Below are 21,300 nucleotides of genomic sequence, written 5' to 3' on the forward strand. Positions count from 1 at the left end.
TATACACACACACACACACACATACATATATATATATACACATACATATACATATATATATAAAATCAAATTTGGTATTAGTGTAAATGCCTTCTTTGTTCTTTGTTGTGTCATTCCCTTAAAGCATTGCTTCTTCATAAAGGCCTGCAATTTGAGAAAACAAAAACTAAGCATGTTGCAAAGTATATTCTTTAGCAAGCTGGTCCCAAGGAATCTCATGAGTGTTAGGATTCTTAACTATGTCCACTCCTTTGAGAGACTTATGTGTATGTCATCAAATTCAAAGCTCTTAGAAATCCTGTCTTTCAAAACCTGTCCAATTCAAGGCTCTCAAACTTTTTTTTAAATCTATTTATCATCTTCTAAAATTCCACCAAACCCTTTTGGGGAAACACTTCTGGACCTAATTACAATTTACATAGAACATTTTTCATTCTAAATGTTAGACTAGTGTATGCAAAGAATTTTTTTTTTTGAAAAGTGTATAACTGAAAACATCAGGGGTAGATTTGGGTAGACTTAAGCAAAGCTGGATCTAGAATGTTGTTTCTTTTCTTTTAAGAACATGTGGATTGCTTCACCAATTTGCATGTCATCCTGGCACGGGGGCCATGCTAATCTTTGTGTGGTTCTAATTTGAGTATTTGTGCTGCCCACTCGAGCACAGGAATTTTGTTTGTTTTGTTTTTGTCTCTTTGTCCTTCTTGCCTTCTTAGGAAAGCAAGTGGGAGTGAACTTGGCCATCGGCATTTCTAGGTTTTCATGTTACCTGCCTAGTAATTTCAGGGGAAGGATAGAGATTCCCTGGATAGTTGTTCTGGCCAAAGAGACTGACTCTAATTGGTCTGGCTCAAGTCATGTGTTTCACCAGGAAACTAGTCACTGTGGCCGGGAGACTGGCACTGATGGGCCACACCTGGTCACATGGCCAGTCCTGAGCCACCTGAACCACGTGGACTCTCGCTAACTCAAGGAATATTAATGTGATATCAGAAGACAAGGGGATGGCTGCTGGGCAGGCAAAAGCAGCAGATGGTCCCATCACTAGTCTAAAGCCTGAAGGGCATGGATGCTCTGCTCAGCAAAGTGTCTGTAACTAGGATGGGACCTGGGAGGGCGGGGGGCAGGGGGAGAGAAGGAGATCTGGGTGCTAATTTCCGGTGAATTGCTTTTATGTATGAGGAGCCCCTCTTGGTTTGATAGACCAATGCTGTCAGTACAGGAGCATAGAAGCTCAGCAACCATACTAAAAGCTACTCTGAACACATAAAGAGTTATTTCAGCTTGAGGTTCAAGGTCTGATGATTAATAAGCTTTGACCCAGCCCTTGCCAGTTGGAGCATCATACCATGCGGAAAGGTAACTAGTTCAATTCTGATCAGGGCACATACCTAGGTTGTGGGTTTGATCCCCAGTGAGAGCATGTACAGGATGCAACTGATCAACGTTTCTCTCATCTCTATCTCTCCTCCTCTCTCCCCTCCTCTCTCTCTCTCTCTCCCTTCTCCCCCCCCTCTCTCTAAAATCAGAAAAACAAACCTTTGAATGAGGATTAAAATAAATAATAATAAGCTTTAGGCCATAGTCCCATTTTCTGGCTCAAACTCAGGCTTGGGGACACACCTCTCCCTCTCCTGACCAGGCGGCAGCTGAGCTCTGTTTAGGACGAGCGTGGGTTAAAGGGCACGGTCAGTGCTCACGGTGACCTCAAGTGACAGGGCTCCAAAAGGGATGGAGCAATTTTTTAAAAAATGTCCTTGCAATTCGCACATTGACTAACTTCCACACGCCTGCAGCTGGAGGAATCCTAGGCGGAGTCACATTGACCAGGTGGGGAATGAGAACACTGAATAGAACTAACAGGACCCCTCTGGTTCCAAAGAACTTTCGGGAATCAGCTCTGGGACCCTCAAGCCATCACAAAGGGAATACTAACCATGAACAGGAAGTGGGGGATGAAAGGCCAGAGCAACCCTGAAGGCTGGCACCCTTCAGAACGGAAGAGGCCCAGATCCTGCTCTGTGCTCCAATGGCAGCTGAGAACAGGACAGACGATTGGATGTGGCCTGGGCAGCAGGGCACTCAGCGCGCAGGATTTCAGAGCCCACATGGCTCACAGGAGCCTCTATTTCAGGAAACCCCAGGGAACCAGCTGGCCTGGCTGCTAAGATGTGGGTCCGAGAGGTAGTGAAGGTCCCTCTATTTTCTCCTGAGGCCGACGTTGCTTCAGGAGTTCAGAGCGGCTACTCCCTCCCCGTCCCAGAGTCCGGGTCTTGAAACACCCACCGGCTGCTTTGGTGGACGGAATGGAGCAGGAAAAAGATGTTGAGGGGAAGGCAGGCAGCGTGCTGGCGAAGGGTGCTCAGGCTATTTTTCATGGGTTATGGTCCTGGTGAAAGGCAACATCTGGAATTCTTGTGTTCCCTAAGGTGTGAATGCTGGAGGGGCCAGGTCTTTAGGTTTCATACATGGGGATTAAATTGTGTTACATCCGGTAGTTTATAGAATATCATCTGTCACCAGTTTGCCTGGGAAAGGACTTTCCTCGTAGCAGGAAATGGAAGTAAGAACAGGTGATGTTGGGCACCACAACCCTTCCTCTAGAGTCTAGAGAAAACCATCACCACACACAGACACACACACACCCGACAAAGAAGGGTCAGTGGCTGACTGTATACAGAAGACATTTTAATCACGCAGGCACAGTTACATTATGGATGCAGCTGAACAGAACCGTGTGTTTCCCATCCAAGGACTGCCTGTTCACAACAGCACAGACAACTGACGTGTGGAGGTTCCACAGCCATATTTACTATCAGACACAGACACGTGGAGCTTGTCAGAAGCTGTGATCACAGGCAGGCGGCGTGGGAAACAGGATTTTGTGTAGATACTATGCAAGGATAACTGGGTGCTGAAACAAACCCGCTGTGCTTCTCATGCCTTTTCATTCAGCTTTGGAAGAATTGAAGCTTTAGCGTTACTGTGTCAGCCCAAAACAGCAACACTGACCTCACCACCTGTAGTACCATTCTTTCTTGGTAGTTATTTATCGGTCCATTCAATCTAGACAACCTACGATGGTCTAAAGCAGTGGTTCTCAACCTTCCTAATGCCTCAACCCTTTAATACAGTTCCTCATGTGGTGACCCCCAACCATAAAATTATTTTCGTTGCTACTTCATAACTGTAATTTTGCTAGAGTTATGAATCATAATGTAAATATCTGATATGCAGGATGTATTTAGGCGACCCCTGTGAAAGGGTCATTCGACCCCCAAAGGGGTCTCGACCCACAGGTTGAGAATCGCTGGTCTAATGTCTAGTCACTTCCGGTTAAAATTTTCCTATCAGAAGAAACCTAACCACTAATTAATTATCCAAATGAATTTAACCATGCTCTGTGCTGCTCGACATCTATTCCTTCCCTAGCATTGCTCTCAGCCCAACCTAGTGCTGCCATGGAGGTGAGTATTCACTGCCAGTTAGGGCTGTGGTCTGGGTCACAGAGCTACCTGGGTCACAGAGCTCCAATGCCCCGCCCATCCACTAGAGGTCACTGTGCATGCACCAGGATGGTGGCCACCAGGTTCTGGTTTTCAAAACCTGCTCAGATGCTCCACACAGATAAGGGAGGAAAGGATTCCAGGAATACCAGACAGAAAAATGCAATAGTGACTGTTTTCTAAAATTCTTAGCCCTGAGCCCTGGTTGTCACAAATCCAAATGAGACATGTTCCACAATGTAGGATAGTAACTTTCAGCTTTTTTATAATGGCAAAAAGCAAAAGATCTGATTTTAATAAGTAGCAATCATGGTAAGGACTTAGGCATCCTTTAATTTTTGGAAAACTGGTTTGTCTTAATATATAACAGTGGAAGGTATTTATAATTAGTCGTTATCTACACTGATGGATGCAAAGGTCTTTCTTTTCTAGCTGGAAACACATTGTGGGGCTATAACCTGATTAAGACTGGAAATCCATGCCACCTCTCTGAGGTGGTGTTCTCTGCACAGCGGATCCTTGGTTCCTGAACGCCCATCAAGGTGCTTCAGGCACAGGCATGGCGATTGCATTGGGTTCCTATCCCATTTTCCATTGTGCAGATGTGAAATGGTACAAATGATGGGCTCTCATCCCAATGGAGATCCTACCAACCCCGTTGCCCTTTGCTACGTGTTTCCCAAAGCCTCCCATTTGGGTTGATGCATACAGGGTCATAGCAAGAGGAGGAAGCAGTGACTAGGGGGTAAGTCCAAGCACATCGGGGCTTGAATCAAGACAAATGAAAAGATGGAAGTTGGTAAACGTGCAGGTGGCCCCTGAGCCCCTGGAGCCGAATCTGGTCATCTTGTCAACCCACCCCTCTCCTTGTGTAATTGAGTCAGGGCAAGCACTTAGAATTTATAGTGTTCAGAGGAAAACAAAATAGCATAGACACGGTGTAGAGAATGTAGAGAAAAGGAATCCAACACACAGAACAAAGGAGCTGGTTTTAATTCTTAACAAAAGGATGGTTGCTGCTCAAGTAGGTAGGCACTGTTTCACAGCTCCACCAGAAATGCTGGGCCTATCAGCTTAGTGAGAAGACTACTATAAACGCTGAGTTAAAATCAACACTGGCTTCTACCCATGCCGAGATGCCCCAGTGCAAACCCCTCCTGGAAAAGCCTGGTGTAGCAGGTGGCCGCAGCTGTGACTTCTGCCTACGTCCACATGTCTGGTTTCTCAAATGGACCAGTCTGGTCTTCCCTATTGCCAGCTTAACACCACCTTGGTGAGGCCCACACTCTCCATAAAGAAGGACAAGGTTGGCGGAGAGGTTAAAACAGTCCCCTGTCAAGACTATTCACTTCTTGACTCCCTAGGCAGTGGCACCTGTAGGTGGCCCAAAATAGTTCCCCTGCAAAGATCTTCAGGAGAGAGGAGATACATTACATGCACATCTCATGTAGGTGAATTAACTTGGCGATTTACAAATACATAAAGAAAATATAAAGGAAAACAGTGAGACATCAATCAGACTTTAAGTAATTAGGTGATCCTACCTGCCATTCTTCAGTGAGCACAAGGCATTCCCTTAGTTCCATGACCCCTAACCTCACAGACATGTACACATCCACGGTGCTTAGTGTAATTCTACTCTATAAACGCATGTGTAATTTGTTCAATGTTTTGATTCACCTGATATCAGCCAAAAATAAAGGTAAACAGCAAAATCAAAATGAACCAAAAACGGGGACTTGTTTCATTGTTGATGGGCAGCTCACTGTCCTGGCTTCACAAAGACAAGATACCCACCATACATTATGGGTAATTTCAGGGAATTTTCAAGGGTAAATTTTACTGTTCAAATCACTGCACATTCTAACTGAGACTGTAACTCCCAAGTAAAACACGCCACTGTACTGCAAGGTGGACATGCTATCAATGTGACAAGTCTTTCCTGATCCCCTCCAGATGTGGGGCTCTGATAATCTTAAGAGGACCATGAGCTCTCAAGGATTGTGATTACTGGAAGAAGACAAGTGGTGTGCTAATGAAATATCTAACAATGGCTTGCTGCATGGGTGGGTGGGGGAAATGCCTTGATTTGTAGCATTGGCCAATTTCTTTAAAAAAAATATTTTATTATCCTTCTACAGAGAAGAAGGGAGAGGGATAGAGAGTCAGAAACATTGACGACAGAGAAACATCGATCAGCTGCCTCCTGCACATCCCCTACTGGGTATGTGCCCCCAACCAAGGTACATGCCCTTGGCCGGAATCGAACCTGGGACCCTTGAGTCTGCAGGCCGACGCTCTCTCCACTGAACCAAACCGGTTAGGGTAACATTGGCCAATTTCCATGGTGTAAATGCCTCATGATCACCAATTTCAACTTCCCAACTTCATGTCACTGTACAGGGTGTTGGGACAGATGTGCACAGCAGGCTCTTGCTAGCTGGGATAAGCTGATGTGGTGTGTGACTTTGGCATAGCACTGGGAGGCCCAGGTAAGTCTGTTTCACTTTAATCCAGTCCCACTCATTTCTTCCTGATTGGATTCCTTATTCCTATTCAATCAGGCTGGGGGATTGCGACCTCCTTATGAAGTTTCCTAGCTCTGAAGAGCCTCACTCAGCCCCCAAACACCTCACTCAATCACCCACCTATGTTCATTTGTCCATCTGTCACAGTGTAACTAGGAGTGGAAAAATAAATCTACATCCAAATAGTCCTTTAGAAATAAGAATAAAAGCTGTGTAGGACAACAGTGGTTTCAATAAAAAGGCAGAGGAGAGCTCATCTAGTAGAGCCCTCTCATTTTAGAAGAATAAACAGAAGCAGAGGAAGTGGTTAAGTGACTTGCTCATGGTCACATGGTTTGTTAGTGGTGTAACCAGTTCCCAGGAGCCCAGGGAGCTCTTCATTGTCTCGTGCTGCCTCCCTCAAAAGTAGGCATTCACGTTTTCTAAGGTGTGTGAGGTGTGCGGAGGGAACTACGTCGGCTCATCCTGCTGTGGAAGTCAGAACTTGCTGGCCCGAGTGGCAGGAAATGTCCCAAGAAGAAGATGTTGACGACTCACAGGTTGTTATTCTGGCTGTTCTCTTCTTGTGGGTCTTTGGTCTGTTCGAAGGCTAGGTTTGCTTGCCTTTTATTAAAGTCCCTTTTTACTCTTAAAAGGGGGAAAAAAGAAAGAGGGTTTATTCACTGAAAATAAAGAGAGTTAAGCCTTTGAAATGATAGCATTAAGCCCAACAATTTATAAAGGGAAACCTTAAGAACATCATAGATTTGAAATATTTAAGTCCCGATTTCTCTGCCCTTCCCATCAACAGAAACTTGAAGCTCATTTACCTACTACAATATTTGAAATTTCTTACAAAAAATAAAAAAGGTTCCATAAATTCCCAAATGTTCTATTATCATTTTTGTAATTAGAAAGAATTAAAAAATGTTAAAAAATATATTAAGGTTTTGCAAGTAAAGTCTGGCTTGAAGCACTATCATTTGCTGGGCTACTGTTCTTACAGGAGCTACTGACTTACTTTTCCCTGTTGAAAATGATGAATTCCTTTTGCACAGATTCAAGGTGCTCTTGCAGAAGGCACATCTTCCAGGTGAACGTTGAAAAAAGAGTAGAGATATAGTTAATAGATCAATGAGGGTCCTCAAGCAGCCAACACCTATTGAGTGTCTGTTCACTGAATGGCCCAATCAAAGAATGCATCCTTAAAACAGATGCTATCTCAAAGTTTGTAGCAGGAGTGAGACCCCAACCAGAACAATAGGGCAGCAAATAGGGAAGAAAGAGCAAGAGGATAAAATACATCAACACACTGCTCCCCACAATGAGCCAGCAGGGAAGACTTGGGTTATGGTTCATGACTTTGATGTCTTTCAGCCAAGCAGCCCTAGAGGAAACCATGGCTGCAAGGAGGGTGGGGACAAGGGCTTATTGAGCTAGTTACCTGCTCACCTCTAGTCTCCTGGCCTTCATGTGAAAGGTTTGGAGGTTCTACTTGAATTTAATGAACAGACTCGAAACATCACTTCACACTGAATTCCTATCAAATGTTCCCCTCAGCGACTGTGCTGAGGTTCATGAACTAGACTTCAGGGGCAGCAAACAGAGCTGTCCGTATTTGTGACTTCTCACAGACATGCAAACCATTTGCTTTGCTGTTTCACTGTCTAGCTTTCAACACCAAACAATGACTTGGCCATAATCATGAGAAAACTGAACCTCAAAAAAATGATACTCATCGGGCCCAGGACAGTGTCAGCCCCAGATCCAATATTTTAAAAGTCTGCAACGAGGTACTTCCAAATTACTAGGAATTAGAAAATGCTATATATTCAAGTACAATTTTAACACTAAAATATTACATAAATATATAAACAAAATATTACATACTATTTTAAAATATATTTACATAAAATTTTGTTTATTTTATATATGTATATGTTTATTTATATACATATATGTATGTACTTACACATTAAGTACATATATAAAAATATGTGTATATGTAAACAAAACACATTTATATAAACATATATCCTATATAATAAAGAGGTAATATGCAAATTGACTGCCACACCCTCACACAAGATGGCCGCCCCCATGTGGGCACAAGATGGCCAGCAGGGGAGGGCAGTTGTGGGTGATCAGGCCTATAGGGGAGGGCAGTTGGGAGTGACCAGGCCTGCAGGGGAGAGCAGTTGGGGGCGACCAGGCCTGCAGGGGAGGGTAGTTGGGGACGACCAGGCTGGCAGGGGAGCAGTTAGGTGTCGATCAGGCCAGCAGGGGAGCAGTGAGGGGGTGATCAGGCAGAAGCAGTTAGGGGCAATCAAGCAGGCAGGCAGGTGAGTGGTTGGGAGCCAGCAGTCCTGGATTGTGAGAGGAATGTCTGACTGCCGGCAGTTGGACATCCCCCAAGAGGTCCCAGATTGGAGAGGGTACAGGCTGGGCTGAGGGACACCCGCCCCCCCCCCAGTGCATGAATTTTGTGCACTGGGCCTCTAGTGTATCATAAAGATGATATCTTGTATTTGCTACATTTGAGGCCTCTATCCAGCTTGAGTCAAACTATATAGGGACATAGAGAGGGGTAATTCTGGAGAAGCCAGTTAGTGATGAAGTGAAGAACAGATCATTAGGAGGAAAATGGTCAAAATGCAGAGCAATAAGCAAGATGGGTTGTGGCACAGCTAAGCGTTCTTTGCAGGGCCCTAGAAAACACTTAAGGCTGGGGATCTGGCAGGAGGCCAGCCTGTGAACAAACAGGATGTGGACTTCAGTTGGCCTTTAAGGGTCTAGTGGTTCCTGAGGACTAGAGAAATGAAAGACATTGAGCATTCTAATTTGTTTGTAGAGCTAACGAGACTATATAATCTTTGAGAACAGAAATGTCATTGAATGCAGGAATGATACTCATAACTACCTCTGGTATTTAACATAGGACCTTGCAGGTAATAGGTTCTCAATAAAAGTAGCCTAAATAAATGGATGGAGGGATGGATGACCATTAGTTGAGTGGGTAGGTGGATGGATGGAAGGATGGGTGAATGAGTAGATGAATGGGTAATCATTAGAGGCAAAATTCTTTACCACTGTTATAAAGCATAGAACCACATGTATAAAATCCTACTGAGTTCCTATAAGTTGTTGTATTGAGATATGAGCTCTAACTCTGACAGAATAATATGGTTAAAAAATCAACTCAGCCTAAAATCCAAAAATAGTACTTGACCATATAAGAATTCCATCATTTCTGCTCTCTATTCTGCTCGCTCTGGTAGCATGAAATTTTGCTTATACCAAAGAGTAGACACCACCTCTAGGGCTGGCCGCTGCCAGCAGAAGTGAGGCCCCAAACAGCCATGTGTATACAGACATACTAGTTCCTCAGAGATATTGTGGGTTCAGTTTCAGATCACCGCAATGAAGCGAGTATTGCAACAAAGCAAGTCGTAATTTTTTTGCTGGTGGAGAATCTTGCCTTCAATTTGTAAAAAACACAACATCAAAGCAAAAGGCAAATAAAACGAGGCATGCCTGTGCTTTGAAACCTAGTCACCTGGCCTGGGCTTGGCCCACTAGAGTCTCTCCCAGAAAATCCACAATGTTGAATTGAGAGCTGGGAGAAGGTACTAACTGAATCAAGTTCATGACCGAGCTAGAACATCCACAGGGAAATGTTGCTGCTAGGATGCCCAGGGCTGCCTAGCTGTTCAGCTGCTCCGCGCATTCACAAGGCAGCAAAAGCCAGGTGCTGAGCTGACCTCCCAGTAGAAGCTCTCAGAGGAACTGCAGCCATCCTGAAGGTTCCCACGGGTTGGGCAGGGACCTGCTCACCTGAGAGGAATCACATTTCCTCATCTCCTTCTCCTTCTTTGCCAGACGCTTCTTTTTCTTATGAAGAGGTTTGGACTCCAAAATCATTTCTTCAAGTTCAAAGGTGGGGTCGCAATTCAGCCTGCCTTTCTGCAAGGAACACAGGTTGGCTCACTCCCTAGATCCCTGTATCATTCCAAACTACACCTGAGCGAATGTGGAGACAGACACGTGGGCCTAAAGGAGCATTCCAAGGGTAACGAGCTAGGATTCCCATGCTAATTTTGGATAATGTATTGCCAGCATTGTTTTTCACATTCATTAGTTTTATATTTTGTTTATTTTTCTAAACTCCCAATGAGCCTTCTGGGGGATTGAGTTGAGAGGAAACCAATGAGAATTATTTTTCTAAAGTTTGACCCTTTGGGATCTGGGTCTCAAAGTTATGCTCTAACGATCATGTAGACCAGTGGTTCTCAACCTTGGCTGCACATTAGAATCATCTGGGAATCTTTTTAAAATCCTGATTTCTGGGCCTCATCCTCCGGAAATTCTGTTTCTTTGTTATGGGGTGGGGCCACAACATTAGTAACAAAGAAACAGAATTTCCAGAGGATGAGGCCCAAAAATCAGGATTTTAAAAGATTCCCAGGTGATTCTCATGTGCAGCCAAGGCTGAGACCACTGATGCAGACCATTAGAATCACTTGAGTTGTTTGCTCAGCTTCCCAGTTCCCCAACTGCACGCGAGAAAATCGCACGTTTCACAAGCTCCCCACGTGATTCTGATCCACAATAAAGTCAGAGCTGTGTGTGGAGGGCCTCTTGGTGCAGAACTGATGGTTATTTGTCGGGGTGCAGGTTGTGGCCGCAGCAGGAGGATCCGGTGTCACCTGTCAGCCTGGTACCAGCCACCCCTACCGGACTTGGCAAAGTGGCCAGGTAAGCCCTTGCCCCCACCCGCTGGCCTCTCCATAAGGTCGTGATTCCACCCCCAGAATCCCAGCACACGCCTCTCACTGAGCGCTCTGACCTGGATTCCGGCTCTTACCAGCGGTCTGCGGTCGGCCACAGATGTCCCCTGGCCAGGGACTCATCCAGTGGGGATGATTTCCCTTCGGCTCTTAGTCATTACGAATAGAAGAGGGATGAACGGTAAAAAGAAATGCCTCACTGGGTAACCCTAACAGGTTTTAATACTTTTGACTCACAGAACCCCAGGCACACAAATTCCTACATCTTTGGAATCAGAGAAAGCATCATTTTTTCAATTGGCAGATTCCTGGAAAGGACAACAGCAGGTCTTTGAGGTTTTGTTTCATTATAACGTTGAGGAGACGTGTAGGAACTTAAGCCTTGTTTATATCAGCCAGCCAGTGGTGAAACTGTTTTCATTCTATGCCACTTCTCTTAAAGTCACAGAGCCTATTTATGACATTAAGTGAGGACTGTGTATTAGGAGGATTAGATCTTCTTTGGAAAAAAAAAGCATGCCACAACAAGTGGTTAGAAGCTGGAACTCCAGACACAGATAGAGCTGGATTGGAATTCCCACTCGGCTACTTGGTAGCCACGGGACTCTTTGGTGGCCAAGTTACCTGTGTGCGCCTCAGTGTTCTCATCTGTAAAATGGGAATTTGGGCTGTCTCACAGCACTGATGTGGTTATCTAACCAGACCAGGCGCGTCTCTGGCACACAGGGCGACATGCACTGCATGAGAGCTATTATTGGTTTGTTAGGATTGACTCACGTTAGGAATGAAACCTGGAATGAGCCTCTTCTGTAAAACCGCATCCCAGTTCACATCACTCATATATGGGAAGTTCTGAAGGTCAGACAAGTGAGAAAACCGGTGGTCTGGATTAGGTTCAAGTAGCTGCCAAAGGAACAGAAACATTAAAATCACGAGGAAGGTCAAAATGGGGCCAAAAACCCCCACACAAATTCCCTCTAAATGTTTTCAAGTGTAGGATTGAAGGAAATAAGGCATCATCCCCCTTCCCTGACCCCATAAACAAATAATACAGATAAGGCCCAGTTAGAATGAATTGTAGGTTGTTGTTTTTTTTTTGCAAGGTGGAGTGTGAAAACAGCTTCAACTGTGGAGTCAAATGTCTCTTTGATGGTTGATTCCCCTATTTTATTAACTATGGTCAAGTTTATCCTCTAAATCTCAGTTTACCCATCTATTAAAAGGGGATAGTAACCTATTTCATAACGTTGCAACTAGGATGAAATGAGGCCATGTATATACAGTGCTTAAGAGAAGGTCTGTTCTTATTAGCGGAGGAATGCGCACACATTTTCACAAATGAAATTCATTCCCCACTAAAAATGTTAGCTGTTCTTACAACTAACCAAAAGATATTGGGGGTGACACAGAGAAGATGTAACTAGGTAACTGTTATAGTTCTGGGTTTTATAAACTGGGATTAAAGATTTTTTCCCCCTTAACCACTCCAGAGCCAAGGACGCCACATCAACCCTGTGGTTCTAATGGGAAGTGGCACTTCCACCTGAGAATTGTTCTGGAGGGGATAACCTGGGATCACCAGGGTAGAAATTTGGGGTGAAAGGCTGTCTTGAAACTGAAGAAAATTTGCTTATGGGAAATGACCACCTGTTCATCTTTGACATAACCAATGGCAATGTCCCTATTCCAAAACAAATGAACTTGACCCCCAAGGCAAGAGACACAGGTTTGACTCTTTGACCTGCCATCACCTGTGCAATTTTCTTTCCTGAATAAAGCCCACCCATCCTCTTGGGGTCCATATTCTTTACACACTATCATTCGACACACACTGTTGAGCTCCTGCTACAAATGAGATGAACCCACTGGCCATGTGCTGAGAGGCAGTAGCAATATCAAATTGCTACAAATATTTCTGAATGTTTCTTTCGATTTCTGTACTTGTCATGAACCTGAAGAAACAATTCATGGACTTGAACTAATCAGTGAATCACACTGAATGGTCTTGGTCTAAGGGAGGGAGCTGGAAGAGTTGGGGAGGGGACAGTGGGACTAGCATGTGCAAAGGGCCTGTGGTGAGAGACGGATATGTGAGAGTGAGATGGGGGAGGGGAAACAGAAGAGAAGAAGACTAAAGCGGTTTATGTGTAATGGGGGCAAAAGTCCAAAATAAGGCTTGAGAGGTAGTTAGAACTTTTACATCATACAAATTATTTTGATCTTTATTCTAAGAACAATGGGAAGACAACAAAGTGTGCTTTGAACAGATCATTATGGGCAGAATGGAGAACAGAATGGAGTGTGTAGAAGTGCACAGGGCAAACCAATGATAAGACTTGATGGCCGTAGGGTTGGGAAGACAGTCATGGAGATGGAGGGAAGTGACAGATTCAAAGAATACTTAAAAGGTCAAATTACAGAACTTGGTGATGGATTGGATATGGGGGTGATGAATGATTTCCGGTTTCTGGCTTGCATAAGTGATTGGATGGAGAGGCCAGTCACTGAGTTGGGAAGCTTGGAGAAAGTCCAGGAAATACAGAGAGACCGAGACCCCATTTCGGGCACGCCGAGTGTGAGGTGGCTTTGGCACATACAGGAGGACATGTGCATTGCCTAATGAAGCCATGCGTCTGAAAGCTGTTGGCTGCGAAGCCCACGCTGGAAATGCACACTATCACGGCCGCCTCCAATACTGTGCACTGACTCTAACCAGAGCGCATGCTGCTGTTTTAGCGTTTCTTTTTGTCATGCAATCCTCCTCCTTCTTACCTTTCTAAGAAGTGACACCATTTCCTGCGACCAGGCAGAAGGGTAAGGCACAATAGCCGTCTCAAACATGTGTGCAATTTCCTTGCTGGAAGTACTGGAGCGAATATGATACGGTCTCTTAAGGGAGAGAGGAAGGAAACGTCTTCATGTTTACAGGGTAAAAGAAAAAATCACACACACATGGCTTTGCAAATTTTTCAAGTTAAACTTTCAACCAGGAAAATCTCAGTATCATTTTCTTATCCCCTCTGTTGCCGTGTTGGCATATAAACATATGGTCCATCCTGTGTTGCCAGTTTTGAAATCTCAGAATTTTTAAAAGTTATTAATCATTCTGGGTCAAACAAAACATTTCTGTGGGCTAAATCCACCTCTGAGATACTAATTTGGAATAGTTTTATAAGGTAACTTATTGAGGAATTTTTATAAAACACTGTACATGTTTCATAAAACTCAGTAAATTGAAATTTTAAACTCTTGTTAGATTCTAAAGAGATCCAGAGTTTACCGTGCACCTCTCTTCAATTGTTTGAATCATAATGAATACGTTCAGAGTAGAAAGTTACCCAGAGGACTTCAACCCTGTCCCAAAAGTCATGCGTCCCTGGCTCTATGAAGTGGGGTGGCAAGTTTTATGATGAGGCAAAAATACTTTTACTTCTGAGAAAACCAGGTTCTTCTATAGTTTTAACTTCAGTGGGGTAAAAAAAAAAAAAAAGTGGTTTATTACAGTTTTCATAAATGTCCACAAGAGGGCAGCCTTTACCTATAGTAATTCTATTTCATAAAGGAATCCGTGCTGGCATTTTCTCTTTTATGTGAACTGGGAGCTACTAAACCCCAGGGGTTTATACTATACTCACATTTTCCCCAGGGGTCCTAGCACCTAGTAGGTGCTTATTACATGCCTGTTGAATGAACAAAATTTCCATGTTGGTCTATATCCATTAGTAGGACAGCTAAAATGGATATGTACATGTATCAAGGGTCTGCCCTTTCGAGATACTTAGTAAATAATTGTGGACTGATGAACCAAATTGGAAGAAATGGAGTAGTTTATTTTTTCCCTGTTGTAACTCAGTATTAAAAGGTAATATAATTGAGTGTTTGAGCTCTGAAGGCAAAAGAATGTGAGGACTAAACGGAGCCACTCAATTTGGATTTCAATTCTTTCATCTGTAAAAGGAACCACCTCATGAGATTGTTGGGAAAATTGAATGGCATAATGCATGTAAAGTTCTCAATAGAGTGGCTAGTACATATTAGACACGATATAGGAGAAATATTTTATGATTACTGACGTGGGGTAAAAAGGTGGATATAAATGTGAACAGTGACTCATCCTACAGGTGGAGAAAGGCTTAACGCACACAGCATGCCGATGTCCATTCTCAGGGAACCATGAAGTGCTAGGAGTTGACCTCCCAAAAAGACGACTGGCCCAACTTTATTTTTATATGCAAAGTCTAAACACACTTGTCATATATTTTCTTCCCTCAAGATGCAATAAAGGACCAATGCTAATTTTGGTCTCAATAACCATATAATGGAAATAACCCATGCCACCCAATATCAGAAGATGAGTACCAGGTACCTTATCACTATTATCAGTGCTTACTGACTGCTGACTAGATGAAGGGCACTGTTGTCTCTACTGGGATTCATTCCGTGTAAACCATTAAGAGTCGGGGCATGTTTGGCATGGTAGGGTCCAGGGTTACATACGTGTGCAACATCAATATTTTTTCTAATTTCCTTCTTTGACTCATTGCTGCTTCTCAACCTACTGTTTCTTAGCCATCTAAAATCACAAATGATTTAATAAGTGAATAATTAACTGATGAATGCCACAAGCAACTGGCTTAAGAGTGTTTTCATTTATTGGAAGGCCGTCCAACTGATTTTTAATATTTTTAAAAAAATCCTCATGGCCTATCAACTTGTTAAAAATAATCAAACTGCCTTTCTCTTCTATGACATTTTTCTAGTTCTAAATTTAAAAATCCATGTTAATTCATGAACTACTAGAATTATATATTTCCTCATTTACCAAATATTTATTGAATGCCCAGTATGTTTCAGCACCTCTATTGGGCATTGTGGATGAAGAATAACAATGAGACAGACATAATTTCTATGTTGGTGGAGCTTAACATCTCCCTAGCGAAACCACAAATAGTTATATAGACTGTACACACATGCTTCAGTAAATGTAATTCATGCTATAAAGAAAAATTACAATGTACATGATAAGATGCATCAAACAATTCTAAGGCAGCATATTAAGAGTGAGAATATAAAGAATGGATGAAAGTGGAAAAGGTAAAAATGTAAGTGGATGTTTTATGATTATAATATTTCCGGAGTACACAGCAAGAATTGTAGCTAGGAATGTACACTTAGTGCAAAACTCTGCATGTTCCTATGAAGCTAATGCTTAGGGAAAATACAAAACTGGGAAAGCTATGGGCCTTGCCTTTGCAATGACAGCTGGGAGACAATGCAGGTCAATAGCTGTGGGACCCGTTCATCAAAGCCATGATCAAGCTCAGAAGCCACGGGGATGTTTTCAAGTACATTTGTAAATGTGGAGACATGATTGTTTGGCACACTCTCTGTGGGTGAGTCGTGTTGATAGTCATTATAAATGCTGTGTTTCATTGCTTCTGATGAGCTCTATTTGGAAACATAATCCCATGCAGCCTGCTTGGTGATCCTTCCCGGGAATGTATGAATTGATTTGTGGAGACTTGTTCCCCAGCCATTCACTACACACATAGGTACCGAGTTAGAGTTACCACTAAAGTATGTAGGATACATGCTTCGTCTTTAATGAATTTACCATCTCATAATATAGAAGAGATACAAACATCAATATAGACATACCTGGAAAAATGTATAAGGGCAACATATTTACAAAATGGATTTAATCCTAAAAAATAAAATGGACTTATATGTTTTGATGTAGAAAGTGCTACATTTTATCTTAAGTGGAAAAAAGTCTCAACAGAAAGACAAAGCATATTTTACTTTTGTTAAAACAACAACAATAATGTATCTATGTGTATGTGAAAATAGATTAACCTTATAAAAACAGAAACGGTTTGGAACTGAGTACGGTGACTGTTAATTCTGAAAGGTGGGACTGGAAGGTCAAAGGAGGGTTGAATTTTTAATTGGGAATATTCTTTGCCTTAGTGGATATGGTTGATTTTACCTTTATTTTTCTGCTTCTCTATATTTTCCAATAATTTTAAATTCAGGTTATAAGAGAAGTGAAGTGCATAAATATTTGGGAAAGACACAGATCACTTCAGCTGGAGACCAGAGAAGGCTTCTCTGGAGAAGGGGCCGAGAATGGATAGGGTTTGAATAAGAAAGACCTGGAGAAAGGCCTTCCCCACAGAGACATGTGGGACAGTCTAATGGCATGGCTTTCTCAGAAACGACCAATATACATTGAATACAAAGATGCTGAATGGTCCTGCAATTAAGGCACATCCTTAACTTTATTCAAATTCAATTTAGCAATTTCCAGTACTGTGAGAGTGATTCTTTAAGAAGACCAGGGTTTACCTTGGCAAATATCTTTATAGGCAAAGGAACATGAGGTTAAGAAAGAAAGGAAGGAAAGGAAGGAAATGAGGGAGGGAGGGAGGGAGGGAGGAAGGGAGGGAGGGAGGAAAGGAAGGAAAGGAAAGAAAGGAGGAAGGAAGGAAGGGAGGAAAGGGAGGAAGGAAGAAAGGAAGGAAGAAAAAAGCCCAAGATGCCTCAGAGAGGAGGACATCCAAAGAGGCCAAAGTGAATTTATCAAGAGTTGGGGTCTTTCAAGTTGAAGCAAAATCTGAAAAGTTAAACTGGTTCTAAGGGGCAGAGAATGCCAAGCCACAAGAAGACATCTGAAGGTTGTTTGTGTTTGTTGGGTGGGGTAAGTCCTGTGAAGGGTGTGTGTGTGTGTGTATGTGTGTGTGAGTCTGTGTGTGTGTATGTGTGTGTGGTGTGTGTGTGTGTGTGTGTGACTATGTGAAGCTTTGGAAGCAGCAGCATTTTTTCTCGTTGAAGTTCACACCTGTGCTTAGAAAAATAAACTGCACCCCTGCGTTCACTGCAGCATATTCACAAAAGCCAAGATATGGAAACCACCTAAGTGTCTATCAACAGAAGAATGGATGCAGATGTGTCTAGACATACAGGGTGGGGCAAAAGTAGGTTTACAGTTGTTCTTATGGAAAATACAATAATAAAATATAAGAATACACTGTACATTGTATAACATTGAAATATGCTTAGAGAGTAGAACTTAAATGTCTCTTTCTCATATATATGTATATATATATATGTATATACATATATATACACACACATATATATATATGTGTATATATATATACAGCAACCTAATAATAACTTTTCTTCACCTTTCTAAAGCAGAAAAAAGAACCTGACAATACTGATACATCAGATAGATAACAGGGAACTACCATTGAGGTAAAAAATAACATATGGGAGGAAGAAAAAAATATTTTCTTAGAAAAATTCTTCATAGGCATTTTCTTAGTTTAAGAAATATTTCTTTTAGAAGGAAACTACTGTAATTTTCCACTGAACCCAGAGCCTAGGAACTTAATGACAGACAGGAATCCAACAAGACAAGGCATGAATCGTGTTGAATTAATAATTCACACTCACCTTGGGGAAGTGTGTCTGAATTAGACTTTTGTAGCATGACTGCAAAATGCTTTTCTTTAAACAAACAAATATATTTATACAAGATATTTAGTGGGTCATATGGATTTCTCCTCTCTGGGAGTTTATAATCTCAACATTATTCATTGATTTCTTTATTTTCATGTTTTTATTTATTAAACAGATGGGGTGACATTGGTCAACATGAACATATAGGTTTCAGGTGTGGGTTTCTATGTTACAAGATCTGTATATTGCATCGTGTGCCCACCACCCATGATTTGATGTGAATCCCCATGCTTGGTCCCCATAGCTGGGAGGATGAATGAATACAGAAACCCCAAGGGATGATAACAGCTTCACATGGCATAGCCATTTTCACCTCTCAAACAAACTGCTGGATTTTTATCGCACACAAAAACCCATCTTTTCCATCTAAAAATGGAAATAGCTGGAAGAGGGCAAAGAAATGCAGTCCTACTGTACCCGGCCTCTCAGAAGCTCGTAGGCTGTCACTCCCAGGGACCACCAGTCCACAGCAAAGGAATAGCCGGCTTCTCTCCTCGAGCTGAACATCTCGGGTGCTGAAAGCACAGGAAAGTTAGGTCTGTTCTACTCCCCGAGACATTCACAAATCTGCTTTCCCAACAGGGTCCCCCAAAGGTGAGACACCAGGGTAGCAGGGAGGCGCGCTTGTATAGATGTCTATCATCCGTGGCTCGATTGCTCACAGCAGGCAGCATTTCTAATTTTCTGGTCTCTCTCAGAGGCCTCGTTCATCAACCAACACAACAGGTAGCCTCGGGCCTTCATGGACACATTCTTCTCTTATTTAGAACATGCAACCATGAGAAATTAGATCCCATCAGGCCTCAAATGTGTGGCTGCCCCTGAAACCAAGAAGGCGGAGATGACGTGTGTTGTCTTGACTTGGCAGGTTTGGGCTAAAGGGCTGCAATGTGTTGGCTCTCCATCTCCGTCATCTTGAAGAGGCAAGGGCAGCATTTGCACCTTGCTCTTGGGGGTGAGGGAGGGAGGGAAGAGGAGTGGACAGTCTGAGAGATATAATGTTTTATACAAACTGTGAGTCACTTACACTTTGTAACATCGTTCTGTGAATGGACTGCAGTGGAAGGCAGAGCTATAGTTTATTCTAAGGCCCCCAGTACCCATTCTCTAAGCACTTTGACACAAGGTGAACCTTCTACATTCTACATACTCTTCCAAGAATAGCCCTAACTCCTAGGGGTGGCGTAGGGAGAATGGAACACAAAGCAAAGGACGGTATCTTATCTGCTTGCTCACCACTACATTCCTAGTGCCCAGTATTGAGGCTGGCATTTAAAGTCACTCAAGACACATTGAGTGAATGAATGCTGCTGAATCAATTAATCAAGCAATGGTTGCAATTATTAGCCCTGGAGTTGTGCTGAGTTCAAAACTCGCCTTCATTGCTTATTATCTGTTGGCTGAGCTTGAGAATCCTCACCAGTCAAGTCAGAATAAGAAGGCAATCTTTCTGGAGGTGAGAAATTAAACGATGTAGTGCATGCCCAAATCTCAGCTCAGTGTTTGGCACCTAGAAAGTGCTCACAAAATTAGGTGCTCTTCTTGCCCTGGCGGGGTGGCTCGGTTGCTTGGAGCATCATCTCATACACCAAAAGGTTGTGGGTTTGATTACCAGTCAGGACACACACCTAGGTTGTGGGTTTGATCCCGAGTTAGGCTCATAAGGGAAGCGACAGATTGATGTTTCTCTCTCATATCCATGTTTCTCTCTTCTCTCTCTCTCTCTCTCTCTCTCCCCTCTACCTCCCTCAACCTCCCCTCTCACCACTTCCCTCTCTCTAAAATCAATAAACATATCTTTGAGTGAGGATTTAAAAAAGTACGCACTCTTTTAGAGAGGCAAACATAATAGTGGGAATTTTACCTAACCAAGAGCTACACACACTGGACCCTTCTCTGTAGTGAGCTGCGGACTCTGGACAAAGAATATTATTGGGTTGTGGGTCTGACTTGCCCTGCCCAGTGCCCTCGGGTCTGAGTACCATCTTATGGGCAGCATGCAGTGAGAGGTAGGATGCTGACATCCCAGCACTGAGCCTGACTGCACGAGCCCGCCATAGCAGGACCACACAGGCCTCCTTCCCGTGGGATTCACGGTTCATGCATCACTGCATCCTTTCTATAAGTCACAGTCCCTGTGCGATTTGGGAGGTAATGGCCCTGACCCCACGGTACCTCCCCAGACTGGATGGAATGGCCTATAGTTCTGCTTTCCTTTCTCAGTATCTCACAACAAGTCATCTCAGATAGTCCCCAGAGTGACTGACATCTCCCTTAGAGAAGCTGCAGAGAACTTTGAGGGATAAATAGACCATCGTGCTAAGAAAATACCTATCAGAATGGCATTACTCAATAAAAGCTGTGAATCCTGTCATCTTGGATCATCCTTGGAGTTTATATGAGCATATTTTCTTTTATTTTCTGCTTATTCTGTTTTCCAGCATGAGGACATTTGGATATGTGTTCATTCATTCAACAAATATTCACGGTGTGCTAGGCATTGAAGAATTTTGGTAGAACATGAAGAAAAACACATCAGGCCAACATGTAAAAGCACAATGGATGGGCAAGGCTTTGAGCCCTCAAATAGCTGAAAAACCAGACAAAGAATAATGAGGGGCTCTTGTCAGCCCTGCCAGAGGATCCCCTGCCCCTGAGAGGGTGCACACAGAGGTGGAGAGGGACACAACTTCCCTCAAACAGCCACTGGGTGCTTTGTTTGGTTTTTAAAGTATTTCAACCTACATTCAAAAAAGGAATTGAAACATAAAAGAACAACTTAACCAGTAGTTATAAGAAAATAACCAGGGGACCATTACACAGGTGACAAATAGAATCTTGACCCCGCCTTCATTCCTGTCCTGTTCACAACCCTAGAAGTAACCACTTTCTTGAATTTATGTTAGTAATTTTGTTCCCTTTCTACATAGATTTACTACCTTTACATGCATTTCTAAGCAATACTTAAGTTTT

At 43.0% G+C, this 21,300-nt stretch overlaps 1 protein-coding gene and 1 non-coding gene across 2 annotated transcripts in view; both read right to left on the minus strand.

Annotated features, from left to right (window-relative positions):
- Positions 1-561: 561 nt before the first annotated feature.
- LOC111827692 lies at positions 562-665 on the minus strand. The gene has a single exon (XR_002831357.1). It is a non-coding gene; the product is annotated as a U6 spliceosomal RNA (small nuclear RNA).
- Positions 666-4,207: 3,542 nt separating this feature from the next.
- Positions 4,208-21,300, minus strand: part of LOC102418483 (serine/threonine-protein kinase 32A) — a 42,295-nt gene continuing 25,202 nt past the window's right edge. The window contains exons 4-10 of the mRNA XM_006097463.3: positions 18,745-18,842; positions 13,573-13,689; positions 11,578-11,703; positions 9,848-9,976; positions 7,035-7,099; positions 6,572-6,661; positions 4,208-4,915 (exon numbers count right to left, since the gene is read on the minus strand). Coding sequence (XP_006097525.3) covers positions 4,867-4,915; positions 6,572-6,661; positions 7,035-7,099; positions 9,848-9,976; positions 11,578-11,703; positions 13,573-13,689; positions 18,745-18,842 — 674 coding nt within the window. The 3' untranslated portion in view covers positions 4,208-4,866. The remainder of the gene's footprint in view (positions 4,916-6,571; positions 6,662-7,034; positions 7,100-9,847; positions 9,977-11,577; positions 11,704-13,572; positions 13,690-18,744; positions 18,843-21,300) is intronic.

The sequence above is a fragment of the Myotis lucifugus genome, unplaced genomic scaffold (genome assembly GCF_000147115.1).
Source record: "Myotis lucifugus unplaced genomic scaffold, Myoluc2.0 scaffold_202, whole genome shotgun sequence".
Taxonomy (NCBI): Eukaryota; Metazoa; Chordata; class Mammalia; order Chiroptera; family Vespertilionidae; genus Myotis; species Myotis lucifugus.